The sequence below is a fragment of the Nerophis ophidion genome, linkage group LG02, assembly GCF_033978795.1.
Source record: "Nerophis ophidion isolate RoL-2023_Sa linkage group LG02, RoL_Noph_v1.0, whole genome shotgun sequence".
Taxonomy (NCBI): Eukaryota; Metazoa; Chordata; class Actinopteri; order Syngnathiformes; family Syngnathidae; genus Nerophis; species Nerophis ophidion.
Genome location: NC_084612.1, coordinates 36,474,760 through 36,497,768, shown reverse-complemented (window position 1 = coordinate 36,497,768; position 23,009 = coordinate 36,474,760). Strand labels below are relative to the sequence as shown.

General features: G+C 42.8%; 1 protein-coding gene across 2 annotated transcripts in view; it reads right to left on the bottom strand.

The window, feature by feature from the left end:
- galnt18b (UDP-N-acetyl-alpha-D-galactosamine:polypeptide N-acetylgalactosaminyltransferase 18b) overlaps positions 1-20,524 on the bottom strand; it is a 294,528-nt gene extending 274,004 nt beyond the window's left edge. The window contains exon 1 of one of the 2 annotated variants that reach the window (XM_061882872.1): positions 20,097-20,524. In XM_061882872.1, the coding sequence (XP_061738856.1) occupies positions 20,097-20,337 (241 nt within the window). In that variant the 5' untranslated portion in view covers positions 20,338-20,524. Of the gene's footprint in view, positions 1-12,881; positions 12,974-20,096 lie in introns of those variants that run through there. The other variant, XM_061882878.1, reaches the window with a different exon arrangement.
- Positions 20,525-23,009: the final 2,485 nt, after the last annotated feature.

The following is a 23,009-nucleotide window of genomic DNA, read 5'->3' as shown; positions in this document are numbered from 1 at the left end:
TGATTGAATAATACTTCAACAAAATAGGAATGTAAGTTCATAAACTTTGAAAAAAATACAACAATGCAATATTCAGTGTTGACAGCTAGATTTTTTTGTAGACATGTTCCATAAATATTGATGTTAAAGATCTCTTTTTTGTGAAGAAATGTTTAGAATTAAGTTCATACATCCAGATGGATCTCTGTTACAATCCCCAAAGAGGGCACTTTAACTTGATGATTACTTCTATGTGTAGAAATCTTTATTTATAATTGAATCTCTTGTTTATTTTTCAACAAGTTTTTAGTTATTTTTATTTTTATTTTTTTCAAATAGTTGAAGAAGATCACTACAAATGAGCAATATTTTGCACTGGTATGCAATCTGATAAATCAGAAACTGATGACATAGTGCTGTATTTTACTTCTTTATCTCTTGTTTTCAACCAAAAATGCTTTGCTCTGATTAGGGGGTACTTGAATTAAAAAAATGTTCACAGGGGGTACATCACTGAAAAAAGGTTGAGAACCACTGCATTAGACAACAATGGCTGTGTATTGAGCCGTTGCGTTGGACACATTTTTAGAGGACCTTATAACTATGCTGCTTTCCAAGCTGTACACTGACATCAGTGTACAGCTGAGGTACTGTTTTTCATTGGCATGTATTGGTATGTCATGGAATAGTGAGATGTTGTATCCCTTAATATGACAGAATGAATCTTTTCGGAAGAAGAAATGTCAGGAGTGTACTGGATTTTTGTGAGATACTGTATAATGTATACAGGCCTGCTACTGCATATTGTATTCAGGTCAGGACACAAGCCTACCTAGCTACAGTATCTTTGTGATGCTGGAGCCTATCCGAGCTGACTTAAGTGGGGTACACCATGGACTCGTCACCTGTCAGTACTAAAGCAAGTCAATATTGACTCTTGAGTTATCCTAGCAAACCATTTTTTGCTAAATACTTCCAAACATTCATTTTTGTCTTCTGCACAGACTAATAGCTCTTTTTCCTATTAACGCCAGCATTAACCAGCACAAAGGACACAGTGTTCTCACCCCAGAGACACACAGTCGTGCTACATTTTTCCATGACTTTGTTTGAGGTATAGTACAAGGCAGTGAGCACAGTGGCACAGCCCTCATGGTGGGCGTGTGTGAACCTGCACAGTCTAAGTCACCAATAAATCCCCCCGGGCAGACAACAATGTGATATAAGATAGAGTTCAAACACCTTATGTGCTGTTGCCATGTTGCTTTGTCGTGGCAACAGGCTACCTTGCAATGTCACATTGTGCACCGCCTCCCATACTGTGCAGATGAAACCACAAACCTTTTCTCTTAGCAGGCCAGACGCAATAAATGTTCTTTACATGCTTTTTAATATCCCTACACTAAATCTAAGTGCATGTGCTGGCGTTGTGGCGGTGTTATTAACAAAGCAATGTGGACGCCGGGGCTATCGCAAAATGCCAAGGTTGGACTATATGAGATGAGATCAGATTACCTATCCCACGAAGAAATATGGAAAGGGTATTCTAAAGGAGACTTACGGTATGAATGTGCACTAATGAATATGTCACTACGTGTCACTGACTGTTTATGCCGCTGGCTGCTCGGATTAAGGCGTTTTTTTCAGCGCATGCTCTCGGGGCCATTGTAAGGGTGATCCAGTCAGTGTCGTTTGTCCTCAAAGTGACACGTAATAATGCAACGACTGCTTGTATTATTGCAAATATTATGATGAAGATCTACAAACCCCGTTTCCATATGAGTTGGGAAATTGTGTTGAATGTAAATATAAACGTAATACAATGATTTGCAAATCCTTTTCAACCCATATTCAGTTGAATGCACTACAAAGACAAGATATTTGATGTTCAAACTCATAAACTTTATTTTTTTTTTGGAAATAATAATTAACTTAGAATTTAATGGCTGCAACACGTGCCAAAGTTGTTAGGAAAAAGCATGTTCACCACTGTGTTACATCACCTTTTCTTTTAACAACACTCAATAAACATTTGGGAACTTAGGAAACTAATTCTTGAAGCTTTGAAAGTGGAATTCTTCCCCATTCTTGTTTTATGTAGAGCTTCAGTCGTTCAACAGTCTGGGGTCTCCGCTGACGCATTTTATGCTTCATAATGCGCCACACATTTTTGATGGGAGACAGGTCTGGACTGCAGGCGGGCCAGAAAAAGTACCCGCACTCTGTGTTTATAGAGCCACGCTGTTGAAACATGTGCTGAATGTGGCTTTGCATTGTCTTGCTGAAATAAGCAGGGGCGTCCATGAAAAAGACGGCGCTTAGATGGCAGCATATGTTGTTCCAAAACCTGTATGTACCTTTCAGCATTAATTGTGCCTTCACAGATGTGTAAGTTACCCATGCTTTGGGAACTGATGCACCCCCATACCATCACAGATGCTGGCTTTTGAACTTTGCGTCAATAACAGTCTGGATGGTTCGCTTACCCTTTGGTCTGAATGACACGATGTCAAATATTTCCAAAAAGAATTTGAAATGTGAACTCGTCAGACCAGAGAACACTTTTTCACTTTGATCTCGGGCCCTGAGAAGCCGGCGGCATTTCTGGATGTTGTTGATAATAGGCTTTCACTTTGCACAGCTCTTGCACTTACAAATGTTGATTGATTGATTGATTGAAACTTGTATTAGTAGATTGCACAGATCAGTACATATTCCGTACAATTGACCACTAAATGGTAACACCCGAATACGTTTTTCAACTTGTTTAAGTCGGGGTCCATCCATCCATCCATCCATTTTCTACCGCTTATTCCCTTTCGGGGTCGCGGGGGGCGCTGGCGCCTATCTCAGCTACAATCGGGCGGAAGGCAGGGTACACCCTGGACAAGTCGCCACCTCATCGCAGGGCCAACACAGATAGACAGACAACATTCACACTCACATTCACACACTAGGGCCAATTTAGTGTTGCCAATCAACCTATCCCCAGGTGCATGTCTTTGGAGGTGGGAGGAAGCCGGAGTACCCGGAGGGAACCCACGCATTCACGGGGAGAACATGCAAACTCCACACAGAAAGATCCCGAGCCTGGATTTGAACCCAGGACTGCAGGAACTTCGTATTGTGAGGCAGACGCACTAACCCCTCTTCCACCGTGAAGCCGGGTCCACGTTAATCAATTCATGGTTGATGTAGCGACGAACTGTATTTAGTGACAGTGGTTTTCTGGTTTTCCTTGAGAGATTGATGTCGGTTTTTGATACAGTGCCGTCTGAGAAATCGAAGGTCACGGTCATTCAATGTTGGTTTCCGGCCATGCCGCTTACGTGGAGTTATTTCTCCAGATCATCTGAACCTTTTGATGATATTATGGACCGTAGATGTTGAAATCCCTAAATTTCTTGCAATTGCACTTTGAGAAACGCGGTTCTTAAACTGTTTGACTATTTGCTCACGCAGTTGTGGACAAAGGGGTGTACCTCGCCCCATCCTTTCTTGTAAAAGACTGAGCATTTTTTGGGGAAGCTGTTTTTATACCCAATCATGGGACCCACCTGTTCCCAATTAGCCTGCACACCCGTGGGATGTTCCAAATAAGTGTTTGATGAGCATTTCTCAACTATATCAGTATTTATTGCCACGTTTCCCAAATTCTGTCACGTGTTGCTGGCATCAAATTAGTAAGTTATTATATTTATTATACACATTATACTTATTATTAGTTTTTTTACAAAATGTTAATCAGTTTGAACATCAAATCTGCTGTCTTTGTAGCATATTCAACTGAATATGGGTTGAAAATGATTTGCAAATCATTTTATTCCGTTTGTATTTAAATCCAACACAATTTCCCAACTCATATGGAAACAGGGTTTGTAATATCGGCCTAGTCGGTTCATGTCGACAGACAAACTGAAGGGGGAAAATAAAAGGAGGTAATATATAGTTTGCATTAATGTGATCCATGTCCTGCCCCAGCACTTTGTCAGGGATTTATTTATTAAATTGAATAGATGGGAACATGCAGAGCAGCTATAATGAAGCCGCGGATGTGTGCTGCCACTGAGTACAATGTGTGGAAGGATTGTTTGTTATGCAGAAAGTATTTAACTAAACTAATTACGGGATGTCTGTCCTAGTTTCCTGCGATGCGTTTGGATGCGTTTGGGACCTGGGAGGCCCAAACGCATTGTGAGGGTCTGCTGGGAACGTCTGGCAGAGTCTCCTGTCAGACAAAGTTTCAATTCCCACCTCCGGAAGAACTTTGAACATGTCACGAGGGAGGTGCTGGACATTGAGTCCGAGTGGACCATGTTCCGCACCTCTATTGTCGAGGCGGCAGATCGGAGCTGTGGCCGCAAGGTATTTGGTGCCTGTCGGGGCGGCAATCCTAAAACCCCTTGGTGGACACCAGCGGTGAGGGATGCCGTCAAGCTGAAGAAGGAGTCCTATCGGGTCCTTTTGGCTCATAGGACTCCGGAGGCAGTGGACAGGTACCGACAGGCCAAGCGGTGTGCAGCTTCAGCGGTCGCGGAGGCCAAAACTCCGACATGGGAGGAGTTCGGGGAAGCCATGGAAAACGACTTCCGGACGGCTTCGAAGCGATTCTGGACCACCGTCCGCCGCCTCAGGAAGGGGAAGCAGTGCACTATCAACACCGTGTATGGTGCGGATGGTGTTCTGCTGACCTCGACTGCGGATGTTGTGGATCGGTGGAAGGAATACTTCGAAGACCTCCTCAATCCCACCAACACGTCTTCCTATGAGGAAGCAGTGCCTGGGGAATCTGTGGTGGACTCTCCTATTTCTGGGGCTGAGGTCGCTGAGGTAGTTAAAAAGCTCCTCGGTGGCAAGGCCCCGGGGGTGGATGAGATCCGCCCGGAGTTCCTTAAGGCTCTGGATGCTGTGGGGCTCTCTTGGTTGACAAGACTCTGCAGCATCGCGTGGACATCGGGGGCGGTACCTCTGGATTGGCAGACCGGGGTGGTGGTTCCTCTCTTGAAGAAGGGGGACCGGAGGGTGTGTTCCAACTATCGTGGGATCACACTCCTCAGCCTTCCCGGTAAGGTTTATTCAGGTGTACTGGAGAGGAGGCTACGTCGAATAGTCGAACCTCGGATTCAGGAGGAACAGTGTGGTTTTCGTCCTGGTCGTGGAACTGTGGACCAGCTCTATACTCTCGGCAGGGTTCTTGAGGGTGCATGGGAGTTTGCCCAACCAGTCTACATGTGCTTTGTGGACTTGGAGAAGGCATTCGACCGTGTCCCTCGGGAAGTCCTGTGGGGAGTGCTCAGAGAGTATGGGGTATCGGACTGTCTTATTGTGGCGGTCCGTTCCCTGTATGATCAGTGCCAGAGCTTGGTTCGCATTGCCGGCAGTAAGTCGAACACATTTCCAGTGAGGGTTGGACTCCGCCAAGGCTGTCCTTTGTCACCGATTCTGTTCATAACTTTTATGGACAGAATTTCTAGGCGCAGTCAAGGCGTTGAGGGGTTCCGGTTTGGTAACCGCAGGATTAGGTCTCTGCTTTTTGCAGATGATGTGGTCCTGATGGCTTCATCTGACCGGGATCTTCAGCTCTCGCTGGATCGGTTCGCAGCCGAGTGTGAAGCGACCGGAATGAGAATCAGCACCTCCAAGTCCGAGTCCATGGTTCTCGCCCGGAAAAGGGTGGAGTGCCATCTCCGGGTTGGGGAGGAGACCCTGCCCCAGGTGGAGGAGTTCAAGTACCTAGGAGTCTTGTTCACGAGTGAGGGAAGAATGGATCGTGAGATCGACAGGCAGATCGGTGCGGCGTCTTCAGTAATGCGGACGTTGTACCGATCCGTTGTGGTGAAGAAGGAGCTCAGCCGGAAGGCAAAGCTCTCAATTTACCGGTCGATCTACGTTCCCATCCTCACCTATGGTCATGAGCTTTGGGTCATGACCGAAAGGATAAGATCACGGGTACAAGCGGCCGAAATGAGTTTCCTCCGCCGGGTGGCGGGGCTCTCCCTTAGAGATAGGGTGAGAAGCTCTGCCATCCGGGAGGAACTCAAAGTAAAGCCGCTGCTCCTCCACATCGAGAGGAGCCAGATGAGGTGGTTCGGGCATCTGGTCGGGATGCCACCCGAACGCCTCCCTAGGGAGGTGTTTAGGGCACGTCCAACCGGTAGGAGGCCACGGGGAAGACCCAGGACACGTTGGGAAGACTATGTCTCCCGGCTGGCCTGGGAACGCCTCGGGATCCCCCGGGAAGAGCTAGACGAAGTGGCTGGGGAGAGGGAAGTCTGGGTTTCCCTGCTTAGGCTGTTGCCCCCGCGACCCGACCTCGGATAAGCGGAAGATGATGGATGGATGGATGGCTGTCCTAGTTTTAAAAGTAGCAGAAAAAGCCAATGAAGATTCAGTGAGCTGCCAAACACTGTAGGTGCTTTTGCAAAACAAAATGAAAATGTAAAAAAAAGCACAAAGTAAGGGGCAATGGAATTAAACGCTAAATTGGAGCAGGTGAAACTGAAAGTTTGTCAGGCTTGGACATGGATGGTGTGTGCTCCTTCGACGCAGCAGGATTACAGGATGAGCCAGGCGTGAATTCAGGTACATGTTTTTTTATTTAAACACTATAATCAAAAATAATCAAACTAAGGGCGCTCACAAGGAGGTATAAAACTTGGCTACAAAATATAAACAGGAAACAAAAACACTTGCTCGATTGGCATGAATGTACTATGAACAGAAACAGCACGATGGCATGACTATATACAAACAAAACAAAACTAGCACTGTGGCATAAATACATAAACTTACTCGGCATGAAACTGTGGACGAGGACGTGAAGGTTTGAACAGCATGGGTAGGGTGCGTGCGAGTGTGAAAAGATCCCAGGACGAAGACAAGAAAAAGAGTGACTTAAATAGCTATGATCATTAGCGAAAACAGGTGTGAGGCTGAGAACAGGGACGTGACAGGTGAAAACTAATGAGTTGACATGGAAACAAACAAAACCAGGAAGTGCAAAACGTGACTGAATGTCCACAAACTAAACATAGCATGACCAAAACCAAAACATAACTTACAGGCGTGACAAAGATTGTTTGTATCACGACAAAGACAAACGAGGAATAGTAATTTCTTCAAATACTACAATGCATTGCTTGCTTGCAGATGCAACATATACACATATTTTGTTCTTTGTTTTGCTAACAGTTATGTAGCTAATTAAAAAGCAAAAATTAAATGAGCAAAAAAAAGTCAGCCAATCACGTAATAGCACCGGGATGCCGATCACATGACAGACAAAATGCACATTTTTCGATGTCTTCTGCTTATGTTTCCCTGTGTGAAAGTTAATTGGTATCTTTATTACCCAAACTTTTTTTTGACACTGAATTAATGTAACTGAATTTTTTTACACATGAATTTTTCAAACAATGCTGACAATTTCACTGTATAAAATGTCTGAGCAAAATGCATGTTTAAAAATTCAGTTTGTGAAAAACATTCAGTATAGAAATATTGCTTCAAACTCAAGACCCTTGTACTTCAGGTAAATTAAGACTGAAACAAATTAAAATTGGGAGCGCCTCTGGTTTACCAGAGAAGAAAAACTAGCCCAATAACTCATAGATTTGATCATTTTTAGTGTGAAACATCTATAATCAATGCCAAAATACAAAAATATAGCATTATTTACTGTGAAAAATGTGAAGGAGTCCTTCAATTTTATGTCAGCATTCCTTGGATTATTACGTTGTGCAAATGCAGGCGGAGTGCATGAGTAACAAGGGGAGCATGTCTCGCCAGAACACCAGGCCAAAGTCACAGAAGAAAAACAAGCAAATGCGCTACAATGGCGGATTTGAGCGGCGAAGTTACCCTAAAAGTTGCACCTCCATCCATCCATCCATCATCTTCCGCTTATCCGAGGTCGGGTCGCGGGGGCAACAGCCTAAGCAGGGAAACCCAGACTTCCCTCTCCCCAGCCACTTCGTCTAGCTCTTCCCGGGGGATCCCGAGGCGTTCCCAGGCCAGCCGGGAGACATAGTCTTCCCAACGTGTCCTGGGTCTTCCCTGTGGCCTCCTACCGGTTGGACGTGCCCTAAACACCTCCCTAGGGAGGCGTTCGGGTGGCATCCTGACCAGATGCCCGAACCACCTCATCTGGCTCCTCTCGATGTGAAGGAGCAGCGGCTTTACTTTGAGTTCCTCCCGGATGGCAGAGCTTCTCACCCTATCTCTAAGGAAGAGACCCGCCACACGGCGGAGGAAACTCATTTCGGCCGCTTGTACCCGTTATCTTATCCTTTCGGTCATGACCCAAAGCTCATGACCATAGGTGAGGATGGGAACGTAGATCGACCGGTAAATTGAGAGCTTTGCCTTCCGGCTCAGCTCCTTCTTCACCACAACGGATCGGTACAACGTCCGCATTACTGAAGACGCCGCACCGATCCGCCTGTCGATCTCACGATCCACTCTTCCCTCACTCGTGAACAAGACTCCTAGGTATTTGAACTCCTCCACTTGGGGCCGGGTCTCCTCCCCAACCCGGAGATGGCATTCCACCCTTTTCCGGGCAAGAACCATGGACTCGGACTTGGAGGTGCTGATTCTCATTCCGGTCGCTTCACACTCGGCTGCGAACCGATCCAGCGAGAGCTGAAGATCCCGGTCAGATAAAGCCATCAGGACCACATCATCTGCAAAAAGCAGAGACCTAATCCTGCGGTTACCAAACCGGAACCCCTCAACGCCTTGACTGCGCCTAGAAATTCTGTCCATAAAAGTTATGAACAGAATCGGTGACAAAGGACAGCCTTGGCGGAGTCCAACCCTCACTGGAAATGTGTTCGACTTACTGCCGGCAATGCGGACCAAGCTCTGGCACTGATCGTACAGGGAACGGACCGCCACAATAAGACAGTCCGATACCCCATACTCTCTGAGCACTCCCCACAGGACTTCCCGAGGGACACGGTCGAATGCCTTCTCCAAGTCCACAAGGCACATGTAGACTGGTTGGGCAAACTCCCATGCACCCTCAAGAACCCTGCCGAGAGTATAGAGCTGGTCCACAGTTCCACGACCAGGACGAAAACCACACTGTTCCTCCTGAATCCGAGGTTCGACTATCCGACGTAGCCTCCTCTCCAGTACACCTGAATAAACCTTACCGGGAAGGCTGAGGAGTGTGATCCCACGATAGTTGGAACACACCCTCCGGTCCCCCTTCTTAAAGAGAGGAACCACCACCCCGGTCTGCCAATCCAGAGGTACCGCCCCCGATGTCCACGCGATGCTGCAAAGTCTTGTCAACCAAGACAGCCCCACAGCATCCAGAGCCTTAAGGAACTCCGGGCGGATCTCGTCCACCCCTGGGGCCTTGCCACCAAGGAGCTTTTTAACTACCTCAGCGACCTCAGCCCCAGAAATAGGAGAGTCCACCACAGATTCCCCAGGCACTGCTTCCTCATAGGAAGACGTGTTGGTGGGATTGAGGAGGTCTTCGAAGTATTCCTTCCACCTATCCACAACATCCGCAGTTGAGGTCAGCAGAACACCACCCGCACCATACACGGTGTTGATAGTGCACTGCTTCCCCTTCCTGAAGCGGCGTATGGTGGTCCAGAATCGCTTCGAAGCCGTCCGGAAGTCGTTTTCCATGGCTTCCCCGAACTCCTCCCATGTCCGAGTTTTTGCCTCCGCGACCACTGAAGCTGCACACCGCTTGGCCTGTCGGTACCTGTCCACTGCCTCCGGAGTCCTTAATATGACAAATATGAAAGTTACACCGTATCATTCAAATCAGAAATTTGAATGAACTAGGTTGTCCTGATACCAATATTTTGTTATTGGTACCGGTACCAAAATTAGATACTTGGCAAAAAAGATGACCACAAAAAAATGACATTATTGGCTTTATTTGAACCAAAAAACCTAATTGTACATTAAACATGTTTCTAATTGCAATCCAAGAACAATTGTGTCCTTAAATAAAATAGTTAACATACTAGACCACTTAACTTGTCTTTTATTAGTAAGTAAGCAAACAAAGGCTCCTAATTAGTCTGCTGACGTATGCAGTAACATATTGTATCATTTCTCATTCTATTAGTTTGTCAAAATTATGAAGGACAAGCGGCACAAAATGTATTATTAATCTACTTCTTAATTTATAATAATGTATGGTTACTTTCTGTTTTAACATGCTCCATCTACACATGTGTTAAAATGTAATAGACACGTATTCTTCTGTTGTTTGGAAGCTTTACACCAGGGGTCTCAAACTCAATTTCCCTGGGGGCCACTGGATGCAGAGTCTGGGTGAGGCTGGGCCGCAAGAAAAGATTTCTCCAAAAAAATCTTTGTAAATGTCTTTATTTTTATTTTCAACACAAAATAAAATCAAAATATAAATGAACAAAATGAGAACTAAGAAATGTGAGGTCATGCAAATGAAATAAAAACAAAAAAAAATAACGGTTTTCAAATTGGTCCTGGTTATCAGGGACGGATATTACTGACGGACAGGTGTCGCGGTGTGACTGCAGCCCGGCACGTGAGAAAACCCTCGTCTCCATGGCAACGTCTCTGTCGCTTTCACTCATTTGCCACTTTTCCACTAATGCAAGGGTAGGCAACGCAGAATGTTGAAAGAGACATTTTGGACCCAAATAACACAACGCTGTCAAGCGCCATTTATATAAAACTTGCGGGCCGCACTAACATTAAACTGTCATATTAAGGTGGGGGCCGCAAAATAACGTCTCGCGGACCGCAATTGACCCGCGGGCCGCGTGTCTGAGACCCCTACTTTACAGTAGTTTTGGATGATACCACACATTTGGATATCGATCCAATACCAAGTAGTTACAGGATCATTCATTGGTCATAATTTAAGTCCTCATGTGTCCAAAGGACATATTTCGTGAGTTTATTAAAATAATATGATTTTTTTTTTCACAGAGAAGTGAAAACCCATCAATCTTTCACACCTGGGGGTGGTAAGCTACCTCTATAGCCATAATATATATCTAATCACAAAATCTTTTTTCATATACAAAAAAAAATCATATGAATTTAATAAACTCACGAAATGTGTCCATAAAGGTAGCATACCACCCCCAGGTGTGAATGAATGATGGGTTTTCACTTCTCTGTGAAGCGCTTTGGGGGTCTAGAAAAGCGCTATATAAATCTAAACCATTAGTATTAGTATTATAAAAAAATATCGATGTAATCATTGTAGATACGCTATTGTACTTGGTATCATTACACTAGATCCACCCTTGGCATTTGTTTACATTGTGAAGCACAAGCTTGTTTGCATTAGGGCTGGGCAATACAGACAAAAGAGTATATCTCGATATATTTTTGCTTAAACTCGATATTCGATATACATCTCGATATATTTTTCGGTGAAAATATACATTTAAATATATTCATTTTTGAACCGATATTCACTGAAATTGAACTGAAAGACAGATGAACTGTGAACAGAAAGTGGCACTTTTATTAACCCAGTTAGTCAAGATGGGTATTAACAGCACAGAAAAGTAGTACAGTTTAAGTAGTACAGAATTACATAACATAAATAAAGTAGAAACATATTATTTCTACATAAAATAAATAACATACCTGTGCAAATAATACAACATGTATCAAACTCAGATAAAAAATTAATTTGTAGGCAAGAATTTGTTAATTCTCAGTCGACGATGCAAGGGACTGTCGCACATGTACAGTTCTTGTCAGCGCCAAGTAAGTGACTTTACTTAATTGTGAGGTTATGATCTTCCTCACTTCGTCGGAAATTTCACTTGAGTATTCTCTTTTCTCTACTACGACTCTCTTTGTTACAGTTAGTTGGTGATGAACCCCAAGATGCAGAGATGGAGGCAGGCATGGTATATGAAAACCTGTTTTAATTAAAACTACATAAGAACAAACAAAAAGCACGCACGTGGGCGGAATAACAAACTAAGAGAGCTAGCACTGGGAGCTAGAAAAACAAAAAGGAACTTTAGCATGAAAGCTAGAGGATAACAAACAGAAAAACTGGAAATAGCTAATGGCTAACAAAAACAGCTTACCGCTACGACGACCAGGACAAGATGTAGCACGACAGGTAATAGCTGAAATGTTGCTAGACACGACAGGTAGCAAAGACACAAGAGTGAGATGAGGCAATGACAAAACAATGATCCAGCAACTGACACAAGACAAAGCAGGTACAAATAGGAGCGGGCTGATTGGCAAGGGGTGTGGCCAGGTGCCAATCAGCCGCAGCAGAGGAGGAACACAGCACTCAGGGAACAAGACAGGAAGCTGACAAAATAAGAGCACTAGACAGGAACTAAAGACAGGAGATACTAAACACAGAGGAAACAGACAAATGCAGAAGAAAAACTAAAACATAGACAAACTGTCAGGGGAAAGCCTGACACTCTTGTCATCTGACCCGCCCTATCTTGCCTCTGATTGGCGTGTCTGTAAAGTTTTTCCCTACTCTTAACAAATCGTGACTCATCATTATAAACCAACCAACCAATCATGGATTTTCTTATACGTAACCCAACCAACCATTGATCTTTCCCGTATATGTTGTCCCCTGCCCGTGGAGTTGCATTAGCCCACTTCTCTTTCTCTTCTCCCTCTCTCTTCTTTTGTAGCATGTAGCTTAGCTAACAGCTACATGGCTCTAAAAATAGCTAAGCTACAGAGATCGCTACTTGTTTATAAAGTGGCAAAGCTACTGCCAAGCTACTGGGAAATGTAGTTAAGCTGCGTAGCATCGATTTTTAAGTAAATTATTTTTAATTTGAAAGTCTGATTTTCTACCACTGCAGTCGTAAACCGAAATGGGTTATCAAAAACCGTAGTTGTTGACAGGTATGCAAATTTAGCGTTTTACTTACTAGTTGGTCACTGGCACACTACCGGTGGCAAAGTCAGGCTCCATATTTGCTCGTGTGTTGTTGTTCTGGGTCAGTGCAGTGGGGGGTAGACGACAAGCCTGTCTTGAAAGGAGGAAGTGGAGGGGTTTATATCACATGGAGTGTTGCGGGGGAGAACAAGGAACATAACAAATAAGCAGCGTTTGGTCATTTTAACCTGAAAAAAAGTATATCGATATCACGATATTTTCCTAATTCATATCTTGTTTAAAAATCTATCGATATATCTTACAAACTTGATATATTGGCCGGCCCTAGTTAGCAGTGGCGCTGGTGAGCTATTGTATCCTCCTTTGGAGTGTAGCGCAGCATGTTTAGCTATTCCTCGTCCTGCAGGTATATAGGGCTGGGCGATATATCGATACACTCAATATATCCCGGGTTTGTCTCTGTGCGATATTGAAAATGGCTATGTCGTGATATTCGAGTACACATTCTCACGCAGTTGGTTTTAGCTGCGGGCATTACACTACAGGCTCTTCTTCACTCTTTCCTGTCTCTCCTTCTCACAGACAGCAAGCGCACCTTTTTACACAGGTCACAAACTGTCACGTCATACGTCACATACGTATACGTCCTCGCGGAGCAGAGAGGTAGCAGCATGGGTAACATTAGCTGTGATGCTAGCGGAGCCATGAAAGTGGTAATACGAGAGAAAGAAGGTGTGAATCTGGTAACAAATGGAAGAATAATTTATTCCCAAGAAAAACAGCAGGGGGTCCATCGTCTGGCGGTAGTTTGGCTTCAAGTGGGAATATGTCAAACAGACAACTGTAATTTCTCAAGTGTGGGGCAAAAGTGTAGCTACAACAAGTAGCATTATTGCTAATGTGTAGCATAATTTAAAAAGTCACCTGCTAGAGAATGAAGAGTGCTTACTCCGCATGTCAATATCTGCATTCGGTACTGCACGCCCACACCTTCAAAATGCAGCGGCAAACATTTCCAGATCAACACCGTATGAAAAAAATTGTCAACAACAAAAGACGATAATGTCCGCAGTAACCTACCACATAGCGAAGGATGAACACTATTTGATTTCATATTTCATGATATTGAAATATTTGGTGTGACATCATGCACAAAATTGCACTTTTTTTTATTTTAAACTATTGTAGTGGCGTTCTGTACAAAAAGTGCACTTTAATTTAGTGTTGTTTTGATACGTCATCTTAGTGGCATCATGCACAAAAGTGCACTAATAGCTTGTTTTAAAATGTTTCTGACAATCTTGCACTTTCTGTTTTGGAAATGACATGAATGTTTGTGCCACTGCTTGATAACCGTTTAATAAATACAGTTTTTCTAAATTGACTTATTTGTGATTTCCTCCTCTGCATGAAAGTTTAAAAGTAGCATATATTAATGCAGTATGAACAAGAATGTTTTAATGTAGACACATAGAATCATCATACTAGTGTGATTGTATGTATCAAGTGTTAATTCAAGGCTAAGGCAAAATATTGAGATATATATTGTGTATCGTGATATGGCCTAAAAATAACGAGATATTAAAAAAAGGCCATATCGCGCAGCCCTACAGGGATGATACTTGTAAGAAACTTACTTTATTTGTCGCCATAGAGGCGATGAATAGTGATTTAGAAGAAGCTAAAACACTGCCGATTGCAGGTGGACATTAGCCACTAGGCATGTTTAAAGCACCTCAGTCCGTTTCCGTGTTATAGCTGCACCTTTACCGTAAGTTTGTGAGCCAAAATGCATGTCTGTCTGTAATTACTCTGTGGTTATGCGTTGCCGAACATGCTCCTCTGCTCATAAAACCAGCAATGTCACGGCGTGACGACGGCGTGCCATTATTCCTGTAAAAAAAAAAAAAAAAACGGGTACTTTTTAAAAGCGATATAGTACCGTTTATGATTCATTAGTATTTTTTTTAAGACTGAATACAACTAAATGCGTGCATTTTTAAGTAAGCCCAACATTTTTAGAGTATAATAAGTCTCTTATTCTTTTTCTTAACATTGTTATTCTGAAGCTAACCAATAATAAATAAAATACTTCTTACCATTAATGCGACTTCTTGAACAGGTGCGATTGAAGCCGGATGGATGGATTAAAATGCATGAGAATGTTTTATGTTTTGAATGTTATTTTTGACACTGTGATTACCAGCGGAATTATTCATTACTTATCGAGTTAAGCAGGTGCAGTCATCAAAAGAGCCACATCTGGCTCGAGAGCCATGGGTTTCCTACCCCTGGTCTAAGTAAATTCTATACAGCCACCCACCTTGTTGGCTAGTGATGCCAAGTAAGACAAATGTTGGTCTTTTTGTGTGTTAAATATCTATTTTTGTTATGTTTCTACAATGTAAATTCGATTTACTTTAAAGACATAAGATGTTGTCTGAATGAGTTTCAAATCGAAACCTAAAAAAAGATCCTGTTTACATTTACATGTATGTTGCACTAAAACAGTAATATTTTTTTTTACAACTACTTAAATTATGCTGCAAAATATAACCTATACAATTAAGTTGTTTAGTTTGTTTCATCCATATTGCAGCACTTCCATATATCATATCGTTATCGTGAGCCATGTAAAGTACTCTGTTGTGTTACCAAAGTATACAATATAAAAATATATAAATTTGGCAGACGATAGACTGTAGTTATATGGTGAAAATGCATGTGCATGACACATTCTAGCTTTGTCCCGTAAATTTGACAACAACAAGCAAACGTTTAGAGAGCGAGCGAGTGGCTAATGTCCCTCCCGGGATAATTCATTTGTGTCTACATGGCAGCAGATAAACTATGTTTCGTACAAGTAATATTATCACTGGAGGACTAGTGGAAAAGTAAGAACTAAACATGCTTCACATCGTAGGAGTAGTGTTGCGCCATGTAAAGATGATATACAACATCCATCCATCCATTTTCTACCGCTTATTCCCTTGTGGGGTCGCGGGGGATATGAATGATATAAGTTTGGCTAATGATAGAGCTTTTAATTCTATTGTTATATTGTGATAATACATGTTGACACATTCTAGCTGTGTCCCGCAAATGTGAGAGCGACAAGTGAACGAAAGCGTCCTCAACGCAAAGTAGCATTCTTGCCAGCGGCTAATGTCCCTTAACAGCGAAAAGCCACTTATAAGTCTGTAATCCTTGCCTTCATGGCAGCAAATAAACTATGTTTCTTGCAAGTATCTTCCCTGGAGGACGAGGAATAGCAAAGAATGGTATACTCACACTGTAGGAGAATATACTAACCGCTAGCTAGAGCTCTTGAATGTAAACAGAGGTGGACGGATCGACAGTAACAATATCAATTAGTATAGCAACAGGTCGAAACCACAGTGGTAAGGTACAATCAAAAAATATTTTGTTGTTTTTGTCATTGTTTACAAGCACAGAAAATAAGTCCCTGAATATAGGATCACTTTAAAGGTTAAAAACAAAGGATTAAAATCAGAGCCAATAGTAAGAAATAATTAAAATATGTAATTGAAATCAACACACCACCATTCTGTTATATATTGTGATAAAAAAAATGCATGATTTTGAAAATTTTAAGTATCAATATTGGTATGACCAATACTTGGTGTTGGATCGATACCCAAATTTTTAATCGCCAAAAACTAATGTGAAGTCAAGTCAAGTCAAGTCAGCTTTATTTGTCAATTTAAAGAATCTGGGTATTATCTTCGACCCAACTCTCTCCTTTGAGGCACACATTAAAAGCGTTACTAAAACGGCCTTCTTTCATCTCCGCAATATCGCAAAAATTCGCTCCATTCTGTCCACTAAAGACGCTGAGATCATTATCCATGCGTTTGTTACGTCTCGCCTCGATTACTGTAACGTATTATTTTCGGGTCTCCCCATGTCTAGCATTAAAAGATTACAGTTGGTACAAAATGCGGCTGCTAGACTTTTGACAAGAACAAGAAAGTTTGATCACATTACGCCTGTACTGGCTCACCTGCACTGGCTTCCTGTGCACTTAAGATGTGACTTTAAGGTTTTACTACTTACGTATAAAATACTACACGGTCTAGCTCCATCCTATCTTGCCGATTGTATTATACCATATGTCCCGGCAAGAAATCTGCGTTCAAAGGACTCCGGCTTATTAGTGATCCCCAAAGCCCAAAAAAAGTCTGCGGGCTGTAGAGCTTTTTCATTTCGGGCTCCAGTACTCTGGAATGCCCTCCCGGTAACAGTTCGAGATGCTACCTCAGTAGAAGCATTTAAGTCTCACCTTAAAACTCATTTGTATACTTTAGCCTTTAAATAGACTCCCTTTTTAGACCAGTTGATCTGCCGTTTCTTTTCTTTTTCTTCTATGTCCCACTCTCCTTTGTGGAGGGAGTCCGGTCCGATCCGGTGGCCATGTACTGCTCGCCTGTGTATCGGCTGGGGACATCTCTGCGCTGCTGATCAGCCTCCGCTTGGGATGGTTTCCTGCTGGCTCCGCTGTGAACGGGACTCTCGCTGCTGTGTTGGATCCGCTTTGGACTGGACTCTCGCGACTGTGTTGGATCCATTATGGATTGATCTTTCACAGTATCATGTTTTCATAGTCATCATTGTCACCGACGTCCCACTGGGTCATTATTGTCACCGATGTCCCACTGGGTGTGAGTTTTCCTTGCCCTTATGTGGGCCTACCGAGGATGTCGTAGTGGTTTGTGCAGCCCTTTGAGACACTAGTGATTTAGGGCTATATAAGTAAACATTGATTGATTGATTGATTGATTTACATGTAAAGACAAACAAAGGAATCGAAATTTTGTTTCGCACTCTCCCATGCGTAGACAAAAAGAAAAGAAAACACAACAGTAAAGTGCCACGTAAATATGTCTACCTACTAAAATGACAATATATATAGTTCCTGTTGTTTTTAAATAGTATATGGCTGTAAACACTGAGTGTTTCATCAGTGTCCAAAGTGTCCAAATAACAGAAGAATATGTATTTATCATATTTTAACAGAAGTGTTGACAGAACCATGTTCCTCCAGAAAGAAAACGGATATTAACAGTAAATTAGCAGGTACATTAAAAACAGTTTTGAGAAAATAATCCATCCATCCATCCATTTTCTACCGCTTATTCCCTTTTGGGGTCGCGGGGGGCGCTGGCGCCTATCTCAGCTACAATCGGGCGGAAGGCGGGGTACACCCTGGACAAGTCGCCACCTCATCGCAGGGCCAACACAGATAGACAGACAACATTCACACTCACATTCATACATTAGGGCCAATTTAGTGTTGCCAATCAACCTATCCCCAGGTGCATGTCTTTGGAAGTGGGAGGAAGCCGGAGTACCCGGAGGGAACCCACGCATTCACCGGGAGAACATGCAAACTCCACACAGAAAGATCCCGAGCCTGGATTTGAACCCAGGACTGCAGGACCTTCGTATTGTGAGGCAGACGCACTAACCCCTCTGCCACCGTGAAGCCCTGAGAAAATAATACAACCACAAATTAGTATGTTACCTCATAGGTCGGCAGCTGAATTAGGAGTCTTTGAAATGGTTCTATCATCAATTTTACATCCATCCATCCATTTACTACCACTTATTCCCTTCAGGGTTGCGGGGGGTGCTGGTGCCTATCTCAGCTACAATCGGGCGGAAGGCGGGGTAAACCCTGGACAAGTTGTCACCTCATCACAGGGCCAACACAGATAGACAGACAACGTTCACACTCACATTCACACACTAGGGCCAATTTAGTATTGCCAATCAACCTATCCCCAGGTGCATGTCTTTGGAAGTGGGAGGAAGCCGAAGTACCCGGAGTGAACCAAATAATATTGTGATATATATCGTTATCGCAGAAGGCTGCATTCTCTATTGCGATATACATTTCAGGCCATATTGCCAATCCCTATCAGGAGCCATGTATTGTAAAATACCTTGAGATTTGCAGCCCTAGTTTTGCCGCAGAATAGTTAAACAATCGTGGGAAAATGTGTTTGTGTCCCAGCATTTAAACATATATATTCCAAGTAAGCTCTGATGGAGAGGGAAGTGCATGCATGTTTCTAAAACACATTCAGCTTGAACTTTTTTTTTCTAACAACGTGGCATGAATTCACTGCAAGTCATACTTTGGAGCTAAATCGACCTGCACAACGCTCCACCTCACGCAGCCTGTGGGTGCCAAACAGGAATGGGGACGCGTGGCTCCAACAGGAATGTTTAGCCCAGCTTAGCTTAGAGTCTCAGCGCTCCCAACACCATGAATAGATTTCTGTCTCTCTTCGGCAACAGCCAGCACCGTGCTAGAGTAGTTCAAAGACCTAAAAGACTACAAACACCCAAACACTACCTGCCACACGTGACAGTAATATTTTATTTATAGAAAAGAGATCAATTGAATGTGTGTAATCAAGCATACAGTGACTGGAAAGTGTGGAGGAAGCATAGAAAAAGAATTCTAGGCAAGTTTTAAAGACTGTCATAAAATTTCTCTGAGCGTGTAGGTGGATAAAAACACTACCTGCTGCTGTATTAAAAGCATTAAAACAGTGGTTATTCTCTCCTGCCAGCAATGTCAAATATGATGAGCTTGACACTGCATATTTATCTAAGAATAGCCTTCTGCTTTGAGCTTGGGCAACATGTAAATGAACATGAGAGGTACAAACACTGAAGAAAATCCATCCATTTTCTACTGCTCCATCACTGACTAATAATAAGGACGTATTAAGTGAAGTCTATTTGCAAATCCACCACATTCTCATTGAAATGCCAAATAAAAATACACTTATTTTCCTCGTTCTCTACTTTATGTTATCATGATTGACTTCAGGATTTAGTCAGGCATAATGAGCAATTGAGAAAATTCACATTCCATTTCAGACAAGAGTAAGACGAAACAGTCTGATAAAAAATCAATTGTTAACTGTCATATTAATGTGACTATATCACTTTTTTTTGCTTACAACAACCACACAAATAAACTCAATAATATGTATAGCATGGTAATAAGACTCATCAAATATTATTTTGTGAAGGCATTAATTGTATTGGTTGCCTCTCGTAAATAGTGCAGGTGCACCTACTGTGGTAATGTTTATTAGTCACATTATGATGTTCATGTTGCAACTCTGAGGGATAAACTTGGCACTGCAGGTGAAGTCATGCATGAGGGTCCCAGTTTATAAATAAATATATATATTGATATAATTACCTTGTATATGTTGATTGACCACATTCTCCAGGCGATCAAGTCTCTCTATGATCCGGAGAGTGTCTTCTCTTTTGTCCCCCTCCTCTAACTTTCTCTCCGGAAAAGGCATGGGGACTTTAATGTAAATATTAGCGATGTAATTAGTGACCCAGCCGACATAGAGCAGACACACAATGTTGGTCATGCCGCTCAGAATCACGCATGTGGACACCAAAGTTTTGGTTCTCCTGCTGCAAGCCATGCCCACATCCCTCCATGCAGGTTGCAGAATCCTTTCTTGAAAAAAATAAAATAAAATAAGAAAAAGTGTTAAAGTCTCCCACTGATAATCCGAAATCTTGAGGTTGAAAAAGGGCCAATTAATGCAGGTTCCTACAGGTGAACGCTACCTCTCTTGACCCATCGCAAAGCTCCGCCAGATCCAGGAACATTTCATGAAGAGGGGGAGAAAGGAGTGGAGAGGCGGCCAGCTTGGCGCTGCAGCCAATCAGAGGCGGGGAGAGGGACCGACGCGATCCGTGCAGAACGCCTCTTTTGCCGGATACACACTCGCTCACCGGCCGCTCTCAATACTTCTTCTTCCATCCAACACTATTATATGTCCAGCATTATTTACAAGATGTACAGGAAATTCGCAAAACGCTGACACAAACAATCCTGAATTGTTTTGATTAAGCTTGTCGTGCTGTCCCACTCCAGTCCTCTAGGTGGCTGCAGTGACACATGTAATTTAGGAGAAGACAGTAATAGTCTTGCACAGTTTACAATGAAGGGAGTCCTTGTCTTTTTTTATGGACATAATAGTACAGTTGGTTCATGTCTATAAAAGTGCCAATTGCAGTACCCATCCCTAAACATAACATTATCTTTTTGTTGTGTGTGTGTGTGTGTGTGTGTGTGTGTGTGTGTGTGTGTGTGTGTGTGTGTGTGTGTGTGTGTGTGTGTGTGTGTGTGTGTGTGTGTGTGTTTTAGTGGGGTGTAGCTTACATGGTCAGACCAAGAAGAGGCGCTGCATATCATGCCCATAATGCTTGATCACACTGTGGCGTTGGACAGGTTTCATACGATTATTACCAGCTTTAATGATCATGTTAAATTGGAACACACACACACACACACACACACACACACACACACACACACACACACACACACACACACACACACACACACACACACACACACACACACACACACACACACACACACACACACACACACACACACACACACACACACACAAGTGAAAGCAATGCGTACTTAGTCAACAGCCCCATAGGTCACACTGATGGTTGCCGCATAAACAACACCAACACTGTCACAAACATGCACCCCATTGGGAACCCACACCAAACAAGAACAACAAACGTATTTCGGGAGAACAACAGCACCGCAACGCAACATAAACACAACAACACAAATACCCAGAACCCTTTGCAACACCAACTATACCGGGACGCTACAATATTCATTTAAATCGAGGAAAGAAATCATCGAAAAACATGACAGAGGTGTGCATGACAGCACTTAACAATCTGCACTATAGTGAAGCAGATGGAGTCGACAAAAGCTATAATTCCAGCCAACAGCGTTAAAATAATGTGTAAACATTTATACATGAAAATATTGAGAAGCTGTTGATGGTGTGTTTGACAGAAAATCAGCTCGCAGGACATATCGTCAAAGTCCACTTTTCAAGGTAAACGCTGTACATTGGGCGGTATAGCTCGGTTGGTAGAGTGGCCGTGCCAGCAACTTGGGGGTTCCAGGTTCAATCCCCACTGTTGTTGTGTCCTTGGGAAAGACACTTTACCCACCTGCTCCCAGTGCCACCCACACTGGTTTAAAAATGTAACGTTGATATTGGGTTTCACAATGTAAAGCGCTTTGAGTCACTAGAGAAAAGCACTATATGAATATAATTCAATGCATTTATATTATCTTACTTCATAAAAGTACTGTCATTTTTTTTTGTATATTGTAATGTTTATTTTTTATACAATACTTGTTATCTACACATTTTTTATGTACCAACAGTAAATCATCCAATCGTGATATTTTTTGCCAGTCTAAATGCTCCAAAGCTCTGCAAATCTGATATTTTTGCAAAAGATTCAGGCTACATCAGGAGGTAGTCAAAATCTGATTTGAATCTGATCTTTTCAAATGTAAACTTAGTCTCAACGCCATACAACTTGAATGAGACCCATATATGACTTTTTCGTCAGCTTCGGGCGAGCTACGTCACTTGTGTGCGCGGGGAAAGACGCAGTCGCCAACTGAAGTAGACATTTCATCACAACATCCAGTGTTGGTGAGCAAAGTCTATTTAAGACAACCACATTTTCAGTGCATCACTTGTTAAATGTGTGTAAATAATTAGCTATATGTAATATATGAATATGTATTTTGATTCTGAAGAAATAGCAATTGTTGAAGGACCGTAATTGACGCTGTGGCCATACTTGCCAACCCTCACGATTTTCCCGGGAGACTCCGGAATTTCAGTGCCACTTCCGAAAATCTCCCGGGGCAACCATTCTCCCGAATTTTTCCCGATTTCCACCCAGACAACAATATTGGGGGCCTGCCTTAAAGGCACTGCCTTTAGCGTCCTCTCTCACCTGAAAAGGAGACTATTATATATGTCTCCATTATCCGTAGGTTTATCTATAACTCATAAAGTAGGCAGGCACAGAGCTATTTCTCAGCATGTGTTTATTCCAGCTGGCACGTTAATACACTGACACACAACATCCGAATTCCGATCATGCATTGCTTCAAAAGTACGGCAAGTAGTAATGTCCAAAAACATAACAGAGACGAAGCAGAAGAACGAAGAAGAGACATGGTGACGGCGAGTAAGAAGAAGTACACTTGCAAGTTCCAAAATGCTTGGAAAAAATCATTTCA